At 34.6% G+C, this 14,325-nt stretch overlaps 1 protein-coding gene across 2 annotated transcripts in view; it reads right to left on the bottom strand.

Annotated features, from left to right (window-relative positions):
- Positions 1 to 14,325, bottom strand: part of LOC120768582 (lachesin-like) — a 68,870-nt gene that overhangs the window by 53,387 nt on the left and 1,158 nt on the right. For both annotated transcript variants that reach the window (XM_040095338.1, XM_040095337.1), the window contains exons 2-3: positions 10,647 to 10,744; positions 2,240 to 2,447 (exon numbers count right to left, since the gene is read on the bottom strand). In XM_040095338.1, coding sequence (XP_039951272.1) covers positions 2,240 to 2,447; positions 10,647 to 10,744 — 306 coding nt within the window. The remainder of the gene's footprint in view (positions 1 to 2,239; positions 2,448 to 10,646; positions 10,745 to 14,325) is intronic.

Here is a 14,325-nt window from a genome sequence, read left to right on the forward strand (position 1 = left end):
ATACTTTTTCTTCATCTTCACTGGCGTAGAGACCGCTGACGCGGTTATAACCGAGTTAACAACAGCGCACCAGTCCTTTCTTCTTTTTGCGCTCTGGCGTTAATTCGAGATACCAAATGCAGCCATGCTCTTCTCCACCTGATCTCTTCAATGGAGTGGAAGTCTTTCTATTTCTCAGCTTCCACCGGCGTGTAGTGCGTCGAATACTTTCAGAGCTGGAGTGTTTTCGTCCATTCGGACAACATGACCTAGCCAGCATAGCCGCTGTCTTTTATTTCAGTGAACTATGTCAATGTCGTCGTATATCTCGTACAGTTCCTCGTTGCCAAATGGGCAAAGGTCCATAAATCTTCCTCAAAACCTTTATCGTGAACACTTCCAAGGCCGAATTATCAGATGATGTCATTGTCCATGCTTCGGCACTATATAGCAAGACGGGGATAATGAGTGACTTGTAGAATTAGGTCTTTGCTCTCCAAGAGAGGACTTTACTTATCAATTACCCACTCGGTCCAAAGTAGCACCTGTTGGCAAGAGTGATTCTGCGTTGGATTTCAAAGCTGATATTCTTGTTGGCTTTGATGCTCATTCCGGTATAGACGAAATTATCTACGACTTCAAAGTTATGACTGTCAATAATGACGTGCGAATCAAGTTGAAAATGCGACGATTGTTTGTTTGATGATAAGAGCTATTTGGTCTTGCCTTCATTTACTACCAGACCCATATGCCTCGCTTCCTTATCCAGTCTGCAGAAAGCAGAGCTAACGGCGCGGTTGTTAAGCCAAATTATATCGGCATAAGGCAGCAACTGTACACTCTTGTAGAAGATGGTACATTCTCTTTTTCTATCTATTGGTGGTGCTCAACGTCAGCTTACACAGCCGAATTAGTTTTGTGGGGATACCAAATTCAGCAGTAAAAAAATACGGCAATTACAACATTATTGGTATTTAATCTGAATAAAGTAATTCGGACATTCCATTTTTTAAAAGTGTGTGCGTGGTATCTTCACATATTAAATTAAGTTGTATTACCTTGATTAATTGAGTATGTGGTTAAATATTGCTTTACATACTATCATTGTAGGCTATTGTAGAACTTACTTTAAAACTCTTTCATACCTACGAGTAGTTTATCCATCTTTAAGGTCATACTATCACATTAAATAATAAAGCATTTAGAAAATATAGGCCAGTATTACCAGACCTTCGTCTCGCTGCCAGTAGACTTATCCTAATCTCATCAGACTAGGAACGAGTCGGTGCTCAGCTGACCATTCGCATTCTAGCGCTAGATGAGCAGACTTTGTGTGAGTTCCTTCTGGCTGAGAGTGGAATAAATTTTAGAGACCCCTTTAACTACCAGCTCTTAGCAAAGTCAATGCCGCAATTGTAAGTGTTCTGAATGGACACGGTCTAATATGCTCACACCTGGTTCGGATATTTGAATTAAGGTGAGGTGGAATCTACTATCCAGCTTTTGCCTGACTGAGAGTGAAATATTTCAATGGACACATAATATAGAAAATTTCTGGTCAACACAAAACACCTCGTGGTTTTGCCAGAATGAGGGGATTAATATTTAAGAGTTCCAATTACTAGAAAGAACCGATGTTCACGTGAGATCTACCTAATCCATGCCATGCAGATAAATGTTTCGTAGTTGCAAATTTTGAAACCTGTATAAAGGAAGGCGATATACGATGGCTTTTTTGATTCATAAGAGCTATAGTGAGATCATTCAAGGTTTCTCGAATATCAGCCTGATTACCTCAGCCAGTCTATGGTCAAATTAATTCGGTAGAAGGTGCATATATTGTAATTGGAGTCTATTTAAATATCCTGTAAGGATAGTAAATTAATAATTTAAAATTGAATTTTGTTTAATTTTTTATTTGCAAGTTTTTCGATAAAACCAGATATTCCTTCAAAATGTGTGAAAGATATGAAAAATCACAAAAATGAGTGCTTAAAGTAAAAATTAAGAATTTTTCAGCGATTTTTTTTTTTCAACACAGGAAAGAAAAGTTTCAAGTGTCCTCGAATAAATAAAAATAAAAGTTTTGAATGATACCCCCAACGTACATATCCCTCTCGCTTAAATTTAACTTAGAGAATATTGATAATTCTACTTATAGCTATTTTTGACTAGCCTGCATGTGTCTGCGTCATATTATATTATACTTGTATTATATAGTATAAAGACAATTTGACTCCATTAAGTTTGTGGTACTCACCCACAACATCCAGGTAACCAACTTGACTTTTCATCGGATCCGTATTGATCTGACACATATACCAGCATTTGTCCGCTTCCTTAACGTCACGTATTCTCAATATCCAAGCACGCTTCTCAGCATGGATTATGCTCATTCGGTTGTTTTTCGTTATAACGTGATTTTGTATCGTCAGTATTGTTTGTGTGTCGACGCGCAACCACACAATCTAGGCGATAGCTCAAAATTATCATATGACGCACAGGAACGCGAAGGTGCGTGTTTGCGTATGGGTAAAGCACAATTCGAAACGTGTCAACCCGTTCGACACAACCCATTCATTTTCATATTAGCAGATAGTTCATAGGCCGCAAGACGCACGCATTCATATGCACGTTCGGTCATTAGTTTGTTTTTGTTTATTTGTATTTACGTATTTTCATTTGTATAGGTGGGTCGCGTGTGCCGGTTTGTTTATTTATTTATTGGACGTGAAAGTGGTTGTGTTGAATTTTCCATGGAGTTCCACAGGATGTTGGACACATTTCCACATATGTGAAGTTGTATGTGTAGTTGAGTATCAGTAAGGAAGGAATAGGAAAAAGAGAAGAAAATTCATGTGAAAATTGTTTATTTACCTTTAGTTTAATAATTAAACGTTTTATTAGAAAGTACTCCATAGTGTTGTCATATATATATATGTACATATGTATACTATATCTACTACGTTCATACTTTGCTGTTATATATATTAGGTCAATATATATGACCCGATGCGACGAATAAAACTAGAACTACGCTCTTTCAGCGCCAACTAGCGAAAATACCGCAAGACTTTTTTGACAACCCATTATATATGTTGCTGTTGAACATATGTATAAGTGTATTTATAAATCTTAATATACGCTTGATTGCTTCGCGCTGTTGTGAGTCTCTCAATGAATCAACTAAAGTAGAATATGAGTACCTTTCTTAGGATTAAAGGCAATAACGGCGTAAGGAAGTTCATTAGGATGAATGGCTCAATTTCGGTAGACGAATTCGTGTTCTATACATACATATATAGCTATATATGTACATTAGGGTGGCCCTTATTTTCCAAAGTATTCCGATTCTCGACCGCACCCCCTAGAAATATGAGAATAGCCAAAAAACTAGTATATACAAAGTTTTAGGTCAATCAAAAAAGATTTAGAGGTTGCGCAAGGAGCTTGAAATCCTGAAAAATTACGAATTTTTACATTTTCTTAAATTTAGTCTACCCTACTTCATTTGTTATGTGCGAAAGGTAATTTAACTCTCAATAATAAAAAATATAATATTATTTCTTATGATCTAATTAAAGATGATTTATTATGTGAATCAAATTGTTTTTTATAATCAGTTACAACTTGTAATAAATATTGTTTTTCTTGTTCGTCATTTGTTAGTATTCTATTATATTCTTCCATAAGTTTTACTCCACGTTCTGCTGTGTCGTTAACCACTTTTATATTTATAACAATATCCTTAGCTTTTTGATAGGTTTCTGTATCCTTCCAATAAAGTGGATCTACCTGCAGAAATTGAGGTGAAATCCCAAACCGTCCAAAAAAATCAATTGTATTTGCTGTTACAAAATCATGTAGTTCTTTTCTTATAAATTCATTGATTTCACTGGATCTTACGTGTACCCTCTTTACATTTTCCGTTTCCTTGTCGCAGTTGTCGATGTTTTTTTTTAATTTTTTCCACAATATTTTGTTTCATGGCATAAGAAACGTCATCGTCGAATAATGTCAATGCAATACATTCTTCAGACAGGTACCAGAGGTGTTTACAAAATTTTTTTATTGCAATTTCAGAGATTATTTTATTAACATCTCTATACTCGTGAATTTCTTTAATAAAAGATAAGTCTTGAAGAGGTGCTTTAGATGGATTGGTGCAGTTAAACCAAAGCTTAACGTAGAATCTTATAATATATGCGCATATACTTGCTAACGAATTCTCTTCATATTCCGTTAGTTTGAACTGTTCACGAAATAAATAGATCTTTAAACAATATAATGCCTTAGCCATCCACCGCGCATGATGAGTTGGACCTGGTACACGAAATTTTACGCCGTTATTTGCTCCTAGACATATAGACGTCAATTCCAATAATTCCCTATAGTCATCTCTAACTATTTTCTTTTTCATCTCTTCCTTACAAAAATTTAAAATAGTGTCTACGTTATCATTCAAACGTAAATTTATGTTTTGTAACAAGTCTTTAAAATTGTTTTTATCAATATTTTCCCAATTCTCTTGAAACCGGCGAAACAATTGGACGTCTTTACTTGTATTTACGGGAAAATAACACTCGAAAACCCCTCTCAACAAAATTTCATATATATGATGCCGACAAGGTAGATACAAAAGCTTTCGCTCAAGTTTTTGTTTTCTAACAACGTTGTAGCTCCTTTTATTACGCCCGTGTTAGTCGATGTCGTATCAAAACAACAGGCCACAATATGATCCTTCAAGTCCCATTCAAATATCAGTTCGTACAGCGTATCAGCTATTTCTGAACCCGTTGCAGCATATAGTTTTGGAGCCCCTATTAAGTGTTATCCATTCCTGTCAGTAACAACAACTGGAAGTCGTTCCACCTTTTCTCGAACTGTTATTTCCGGAAGGAGTTTTCCATCCCAATGCAAAGTGCCACAGTGTATCTGTTTAAAAAAATTTACCATTCAAAATTTGTTCATTCAAGTGCTATATAGATGTAATGTATATTTTTTTAATTAAAAAATTTCAAGGGATATACATATGTAAGAAAATTTGTTTGAGAGTTTTATTACCCGAATACCGCGATTCAATGATCTAATCCGTACACGACTTACCTTGAGGTTTTCTTTGTTGTTTTCTGATTTTTTTAACCGATTTAAATGCCTTTGGCGCTGCAATGACGTACAGTTTATTATGAGTTCATTTGTATTATGTCCTAGTGCTTCAGCAACGGCAGTGACAATATGCATTGCTGAACGATCACTAATTTTGCATTTATCTAGGGCAGATACGACTCTTTCAGTGAAGACGTACTTCGTTCCTCGATTTTTGATGGAAGTGGAGCATGATGGATGAGAATCTTCTTCCATCTCACTTTCCAAACTTGTATGCACATCATCACTGTCTGAAGACAATTCTCCTGCTACAAGTACATAAATGTCACCCCATTCCAATTCAAATACATACCTGCTTTTCGTTTTCCAGTTTCAACAACACCAAAACATCCTGGTCGCCCCTTTTTTTCGCGTTGATCAAAAACTTTTTGTCGGTCAATTTTATTAGTTGTAATGCATTAGCATGACAATATCAAATAAATCATCTAACATTTCACTTAAATTGCTTTACTTTTTGTTTTTGCATTTCACTGATTTTTACTTTTTCCAATAGCTTGCCATTCTCTATGCATATTTTCCAACTTGTCAATGCAGTGTTTTTCATCTCTAATTGGTATTCTTGCTTTTTCCCAAAATACGGACACTTCTTTTATAGTCAATCTAGCACTCTTACGAATTGATAATTTCACTATGTTATGATTATGAAAAACAACTGATAACACTTGTTTATTTGATGGTAGTTTTGCACCAAGAATTTGAGAGCTTGACGTTCCAATTAAGTAAATTTTCGACCGAAAATTATATTCACTCATTTTTATAATATTTTGCAAATTAAATTGTCTACACGCCACGATTTCTCTGTACTCACTTTTGCGACTACGTTAGCACACTAGCTTTTAGCAATACAGAATATAAATTTTTATGACATTAGAACCGTTATAACGGTATATCACGAGCATGCGACGCTTGAGAATGCACGTGCAACACATTTAATTTACTTTCATATTTGTATTTCTGTAACTTTATCATCAATCAACCGATTTTTAAGAATGTGGTAATTTTAGAAAGGTAATAAAATGCAGATCTTATTACGGTATGGAAAACCAGCAAGGGATAGTGTGGCTTTGAAATATGGAAGTCTGAGACATAAAAATGGCAAAAATTCTTATTTTTTCAGGATTTCAAGCTCCTTGCGCAACCTCTAAACCTTTTTTGATTCACCCAAAACATTGTATATACTAATTTTTGGGCTATTCGCATATTTCTAGGGGGTGCGATCGAGAATCCAGAAAATTTTTTTTTCCTCCATACAACTAAGGGCCACCTTAATGTACATATTGTTGTTAGTTAACAAACGTATATTTATTTGGTATTATTTATATTATTAATAGGTCAAGAAAAGATTAGTGTTTATTAAAGGGACACATGGAGTGTGACCGCCTACAGAAAAACGTGTTTTGGGTACTATTTAAGAAAAAAACTATGGCATGAAACTGTTTTAGTGTTATATCCTCAAATAGAAAAAACTATACATATTTAATAAATGTGTATATGTACAAAAACTAAGTTAAATTTACTCACTATATCTTAAGGGGCTTAAAAAAGTCCTCCACATCAGCAGCTTTACAGCTTTCACCATTGTTGAAATTAAAGAAAGTTCGTTGCAAAAACTTGATTTGTTGATCTATCTTTATATGGCAGCTGTATGCTATAGTGGTTTGATCTAAACGATTTCTTTCGTTTGCTTTAGACAATAATGCGTAGAAAATTTTATGGAGATACTTTGCCAAAAACAAAAGTATTCCATACTAGGTTTTGAGTTTGATATTTCAGTTTGTGTGGCAACTTTATGTAATAGTGGTACGATCTGGGCAATTTCCTCACAACCAATACCGTTGTTTTAGGTAATAATGCATGTCGAGTTTTGTGAAAATACCTCTTAAATAAAAAAAACTTCTCCATACAAGAACTTGATTCCGTTCATTCATGTTGTATGGCTCTACTATTAGCCATAGCAACTTTTTGGAGAGGAAAACGTGTGCAAAATTTTAAACTAATATGTTTCTCGAAAACTGAGATACTAATTCACATAGATACGTATGGACGTCGGGGATGGCTAAATCGTTGCGCTGATTATTTACGCAGATATTTTCTAGGTTCCTTCTCGTTTTGTTCGTATTACATACTTCATGACTTACTGAATATATTCTGTTCAAGGCATAAAAAATGTGTTCAATTTGGAAATTAGTGCTTATTTGAAGACGCACGATTAAATTAAATAATAAAATAACGTCAGAAAAATGAAACGATAAACGTAAACTTTTCCTAAAAACTATGCTTTTAGACCTCAATTATAGGAATTCGATAATTAGGTATAAATGGAAAATTTATTTCTGAGAAGAAACTGAATGAATTTTGTATAAAAATCTGCAACTGAAAACATATTCAAAATAAAATATTTAATTTTTTAAATTTATCTTGCGCAAACAAATCTGCTGTCGCAAGCGCCATTCGATCTTTTTTTCGATGGACAAATTATAAAAAATTCCAAATTTTCAAGCCTTAGGTTCCTAAAATAAAAACAAAAAACATAAATTTACATGATGGACAATAATTTGTCATTTGACCCATTGACAAAATAGTACAGTAAACTTAATCCAAAATGTGCAAAACTTGGTTGCGTTGAAGAAAGCGGTTATACAACTTTAATGAGAAACTTGCATCCTCTCTTATATGATTTCAACTTAATGACTATGCAGTTGTTTGCACGTATACAGGTTTATAACAAATTAAATTAATGAAGTAATACTTTGTTATACATACGAATCCATTTGGAGTTAGCAATCCAAAAGGCCGCCGGATTTTCAGAGAGACAACGTGGGTTTATGAAAGAGGGGTCCACTATTGACGCACTAAGAAAAGATACTGTGAAATGCGCAATAATTATCCTCATTGCCTGCTTAGGTCTCTAATAAGTTGTATATTCACGCAAACTCATCTCCCTGGATACCAGTAGGCACCAAACTGCGTCCTAATACCTCAGCAGCGTCAGCCTATGCACTGCGTTAATTGGTCTAGCTAATGATTTTATCGCTAGCGCCTGTATCCATACTGGATGCCGCATACAGTATAACTGACCTCATTACCCACACAAGTCCTTTATTTGCCATCATTCCAGATAAAGCATTATAGATTTTATTTGCTTTACATGACGTATTTTCCAAGTGCTCCTTGTATTTAAGTCTTGAGTCCACTATTACACCAAGGTACTTTATCAGTGGCTGTGAAGTAATCTCGCATTCTCCTATGGTGAGTGATATCTTGTCTTCAATTTTCTTGGAGGTTATGAGCAAGATTTCTGTGTTCTGCTCAGCCAGCTAGACTCATGTTAACAAACTATCAGCGCAAATCATTTACGCAGTCATTGCATTTGATCCAGATAACGTCATATGTAATTGCTTTTATAAGGCTCCATAGTAGTCGACCTAAAACCGAGCCTTGCGGTACTCCCTTGGAGATAGAGTAGCTCTGAGTGCCCGTGTCAAATAACAATCTCCTATTTTGAGAATAGCTCTTAATAAGAGACGAGAAAATGAAAAACATCACTATGTGGCAGCAAGGGTGGCAAACTTCATGCAAAGCACTGTGGCCCCGGGCATATATTCGTGGATACAAAGATAATTGGGGACCTTCCACAAGAAATAAATACTCAGTTGCCATGGGTATTTTAAAAGCAAATGCAAATACCGTTATGACTTTAGTTCATATTATCCGACATGTAAATAATATATAGAAGACTCTGAACACATACATTATCATTGCCCTCGGTTTCCAAGAATAAGGAAAAAGCTTAAAACCACACTTGGGAAATTTGACTGAAATTATCTGCGAGTCCTCTGGAAAATGGTAAGCTGTCAGAGAAGCGGCTTTAATTATGAAAAGATTGAGACATTGAGGTATTTACAACAGATTAGACGTCAGTCAGTCCGTACAATAGAAGAGACTTAAATGTCTTCTTCTCTCCCATGAAGTAATACTTTGTCCAGGGGTCCGGTGGTACAGACATGAGATATGAGTAGGTTAGGTTTAGCGTTATACAAAAAAAAAAAAAAACAGAAAAAAAATATTCAATGTGCCCTTTACACATACACTTTGTGCATCTTGCCCAACATTGCGACTAAAAATGTATACAGCTAGACGAATAATATAACTTATAAATTGTGCTAAGGAAAACTTTTGCATTGACCCACACTTGCGTAGCCAAAGTATTCTTTTGCTTGAGGAAATATAGGTAATAATTGTAATGATAGTAATTATGATTTGTAGGTATTATATTGGTTGTGATGACTTACGCACTTATTCGTAATATGGGTCATAATATGAAAAGTAATAATGTAAAATGTGTGAAGTGAAAGTAAAAATATTATGCATGGTAACACTGTGGCTATAAATTAGACTGGAAAGTAGATAATAACAATATTATCACAAGAACACATAAACACATACTTTCAGAAACAAAATCTGTCGTAGCTATATTTTATTAAGCTATATAAATATATATGTATGTATAAAAGTGGAAGAGAGGTGGGGAGGAGTAGAGTCTATTGTTGTTGCTTAAAAATGCATATAACGATTTATTCTCAAATAAGTCTGTAATCACTTCGGCAAAGCATTCTTTATCGATGTCATGTATCGATACATACATATATTTCACTTCACTTTCTGTGTATTTGAATAAAGTATAAATAAAAATTTGTTAATGGACACGGGTATTTATACGTATATTTCGGTACTCAACAAAACTTAGGTACATATATTAATATGATAATCTAACTTTTTGGGACGCCTGTCGACTATATTTTCTTTGATGCAATTCGCTGGCATTTCTTAGAAGTCTATATGGGTCAGAAATGCCAGTGGAGTATTGGGGTTATATATATGTATATAATAACCTATATGCATAACCATTGTCAGTTAAAATACTGGATAAGAAAGCAAAAACAACCAAAAAAGGAAAGAACGGTTTGCATTCTGAGAAATGAACTGTCAAAAGTAAGCACGTCACCAGTACAAGCTTAGATTTGGCATAAAGATTTGGTTAAATCAGGTGCCGACAAAGTTGTTATCTGTCCACTGAGACAAAATGTGCACACACGATTACATACGGTTTTGACGCATAGCAATTTACATGTAAAATGGTAGAGTGCGCGCAACGAGCAGCAAGTTTTTTCTTTCAATGTGCGTGAATGTCCGTTCTGAAGTGTGTGGTAAATATTGTGCATTTGAGTGTGTAATCTGCGGAAAGTGTAGTTTGTGGATCCAATAAATTCTTAGCAATTTTGGGTTTAATTGTTCTTTCACTGACTCTTTTATACTTATAGTTTCTAGTTATATTATTAAAGAAAAATTATTGGTTTTTGGCTTGTCGTTTGAATAATTGACCATTAGTTTGTATAGAAGTAATTTCTATAATCTTTTTTATCCACCTCATACCTACTAATTCATACATCTCTTTGTATATATATTCTAAAATACTTATTTACTTTTTTGTAAAAACTTACTTTGTAGGTTTGCAGATTATCGACAACACATTGCAGTACCGCCTCTCGTCCCACAGGTACTGTGACATTTTGTAATGGCTCGCCAAATTTTGGTAAATCTGTAAGATGAAGAGGAAATAAACTATTTTCTTACTTGAAATTATGGGTTCTGGAGCTTAGTTAAATCAAGGCGTTCTTCAAGAAGGTAGTTTTATAGTCCTGAGGAAAATATTTCAGGTAATTTTTAAGTGTCATAAAACACTGCAATTATTTTTTCATGTTGTTATTAGTTTTTTATTGATCTTACAAGTATACAGGAAAAATTAAAAAATAAAATAGTTAAAAATTTTAAAATTTAACAACTAATAAAATGGTGGGTCTCAAAAGCCTGGTACTCTCCCATACAATTGCGATATTCGCCTTTCTTGAGTCTAGCAAATGGATGGTGCAATACTAGAAGCGATCTCGGCTTATGAAATCAAATTGCTATAAGGGGAGGAGTGTATAGAAAGGCTGAGTCGCCCTTCAGTATGCAACCGTGTACACCTGATCTGAGTGCCGGGGCATAAAGGGGTAACAGGCAATGAGCTGGTCGATGAACAAGCCCGTTGTGCAACGACTTCCAGGATAATGGGGTCAGAACCATGAATTGTGTTGGGGTTCCACACCATAAAAAAGTTACCCCGCACCCCCCGGAAGAGAACAGTACTGGCAGCAGAAAACAAGACGCCACGTCAAATTACTTATGGGATATTCCACCTAGCAAGGTTTACAGATACGATTAACCTATTCCATAAAAAATTCCGTCAACTTGCCGTGCTTTATACTAAACACTACAGGCTCGCCGGTTTTGCGACATGGAACCGGAAGGTCAAGAACACCTGATTCAATATTGCCCAGCAATTTGTAGAATGAAGCTCAAGGCTGTTGTACCCATCTACGGGGACTGAAATTTTTTGATATAGAAGAGGGCACAATAGACCTTAGGTCAAAATGGAAAATCTTAATTATTTTCTATCTATACCCACAATTTCAAATCTCCTAGAAATCTGAAACCAAAAAAAAAAAAACAAAATGTCTAGAATAATGTCGTAATATCTGAAAGAAATCCAGATCCAGAGAAAAGTTGACTACTACTCGCGACTGCATGAAAAACACAATGTCTGTTTTCGAGTGAGGAGTGGAACGAAACTGAATATGTAAAGCAATCCGGGATTTCATCAAGCACTAGTGCTCTTGTAAGCAGAGATACTTTATATTTATTTTTCATACACTCTCACGTTCTTTTGTGCTCCCACGCGGGAAAAAACCACAGAAACATGAGCACGCATTTGTCAACAAAAGTGAATGATAAAATACGTGAACGCATACGAACACGTACATACATATGTATGTATATTCTTTTTCGTTCTCTAATATATGCACACAGCATGCACTGAAATGTCAAGTACTCAGTACCACGAGATTCTGTAAAAGCAATGCTGGAAGTGGAAGAGTTGAGCACAAAAGTGAAAAGCGATTTATAAAAACGTAAAAAGGTGCGATAACATTAAGTTCAGTCATTTATATGCGATTAACTGTTGCAGACACATACACACGTTTGCCTACATGCTCAAATTATGTACAGCGTACATATGAATGATTATGCATCTTATATTTAGTTATAAATATGTATATAGTATATATTTAAATTATCAGCGCGATCTCTTAATCTCAATAATAATAATTTTCTATTTTCATGCCCATAAGTATTAGTAACATAGTAATATATTAAATCGCTGGTAAGTACTGACATCTGAAACACTTCTTACGGTTGAAATGTGCTGAGCATATTTGTTTATTCACTTGTTGCTACATAAGCTTGAGTTCAATTTGGCAATGTCACACTGTAGCATATTGTCTATGATGAAACCATAACTTTTCCAAGCGATAGATTTGTGGCTCATTAGACTTTGCAAGTTATTTATAATACTAAAATCAGCTACTCAAGCTACCCGTGTTTACGCTACAACAGACTCTGTTATTGTTGCTGACATGACATCAAGTTAGCAACTGCTTATACGTGCAGAGTCAGCTGTATATTCCGTAGTTTACTTATAGGTGTGTTAGGCCGTGAAAGTATTTATTTATCAAAATCTGCATATTTCAAGTGATTAGCCTTAATCTTGTTAACAAATGATTTATTTTACTTATTTATGTGGTTCTGCAATGGAACATGCCTTAGCCTGTATGTATGTTTGTGTTAAAAGTTCTCAGACGGCGTGTAAATGTTAATAAACACTAGGTTATATTTTCCCTTTTGAAAGTTTGTATTATTGTTCTCCCTCCAATAAGCTTTGCTATGAAAATGCTTATAATTTTACTCAATGACAGCCGTTTTGAATTGAATAACCACAACCCCACAATGCTCTCGTGTTCTCTCGTGTATCAGATAGGCATGCGGTATTATCAATTTTACAAGTATAAGGAGGTTATATACATAAATTTAAAAATTCACTCAAAAAATTCCATGTCGTTCCGGTGAGTGTTTTCGAAGTTACAAAGAAATTTGAAAGTGCGTTTCAGAGAGATTTCAAGCTGTGCATTGCAAAGTTTATTTTTCAAACTTTTTTCTAATTTATGGCCGCAGTTTTGGTCAAATATCTTTTTTTTTAGAAACCGCTATTTTATCAAAAAATGTTATTTATTTATTCCTTCGATAAACCACTAGATTTGACATTACTTCAACGAAATCTGTTTCGTTTTTTAATTTCACAGGATCCAGTTCATATACATATATAGATATATAGTCACCGCAAAACGTCTTGAAGTTCCTTTCCAAATTAATATTTTTACTAATAATAAGTTTTAAAATATAGTTAAAAGATACTGTGCGAGTGTAAAAAATTTGAGATCAATAAATTTAAAAGTTTTCTCTGAAAGCATTCCGGAAAATTCGCTATTTTTCGGTCTTCTGTATACAGTTAAACGCCTTAACTGAAAACGAAAATTTCGATTTGCATTGAAAATTGTCACAAATGGTGCTTCAATGGTAGAAAAACGTCGTTTTTGTATCTGATTATGACTGGTAATGAAAAATGAATTCATTAGACACCAAAAATGATAGCCTGTAAGACTAGCAAAATCTTTGGTAAAGCCAACATATTCAGAACGCCATGGGATTGATTTGTATTTGATTGGATCAGAAGAGCGTGTTGTATTATCACTTATAAAACCGATGAAACCATTAATGAAGAATGCTAACAATACCAACTCAATAAATTGAAGCGATCGTTTGTCGAAAAATGCACGAAGCAGGACTTTTCCACAATGACAACATTCGGCCTCATGTTGCTACACGGACTAAAAGCTATTTAAAAAGCAGCGGCTTGGATCCTTCTTATAGCGCAAAACGTCCTGAACGGGTCAAATTATCAAAACTTGGCTTGATTCAGTATAGGACTCCAAGCCGGCCTTTTGGGATAGAATTCAAAATGCAAGAAAATGGGAAAATTTGGATTTAGTTGGGAAATGTTTTATCGAATCCTGTTAGTCTTAATACAAAATGTGCTTAGTTTTCAAAAGGGTCTAGCAAAGAATTATCAGTTTCGAAATATTATATTAAATATTATTACTATTCCAACAAATTTACTTGAATTTGTAAAACATGTAATATTAGGTTTTATGGAATACAATCATACGGATGTTAAAAACACTGACT

Source organism: Bactrocera tryoni, chromosome 2, assembly GCF_016617805.1.
Source record: "Bactrocera tryoni isolate S06 chromosome 2, CSIRO_BtryS06_freeze2, whole genome shotgun sequence".
NCBI lineage: Eukaryota > Metazoa > Arthropoda > Insecta > Diptera > Tephritidae > Bactrocera > Bactrocera tryoni.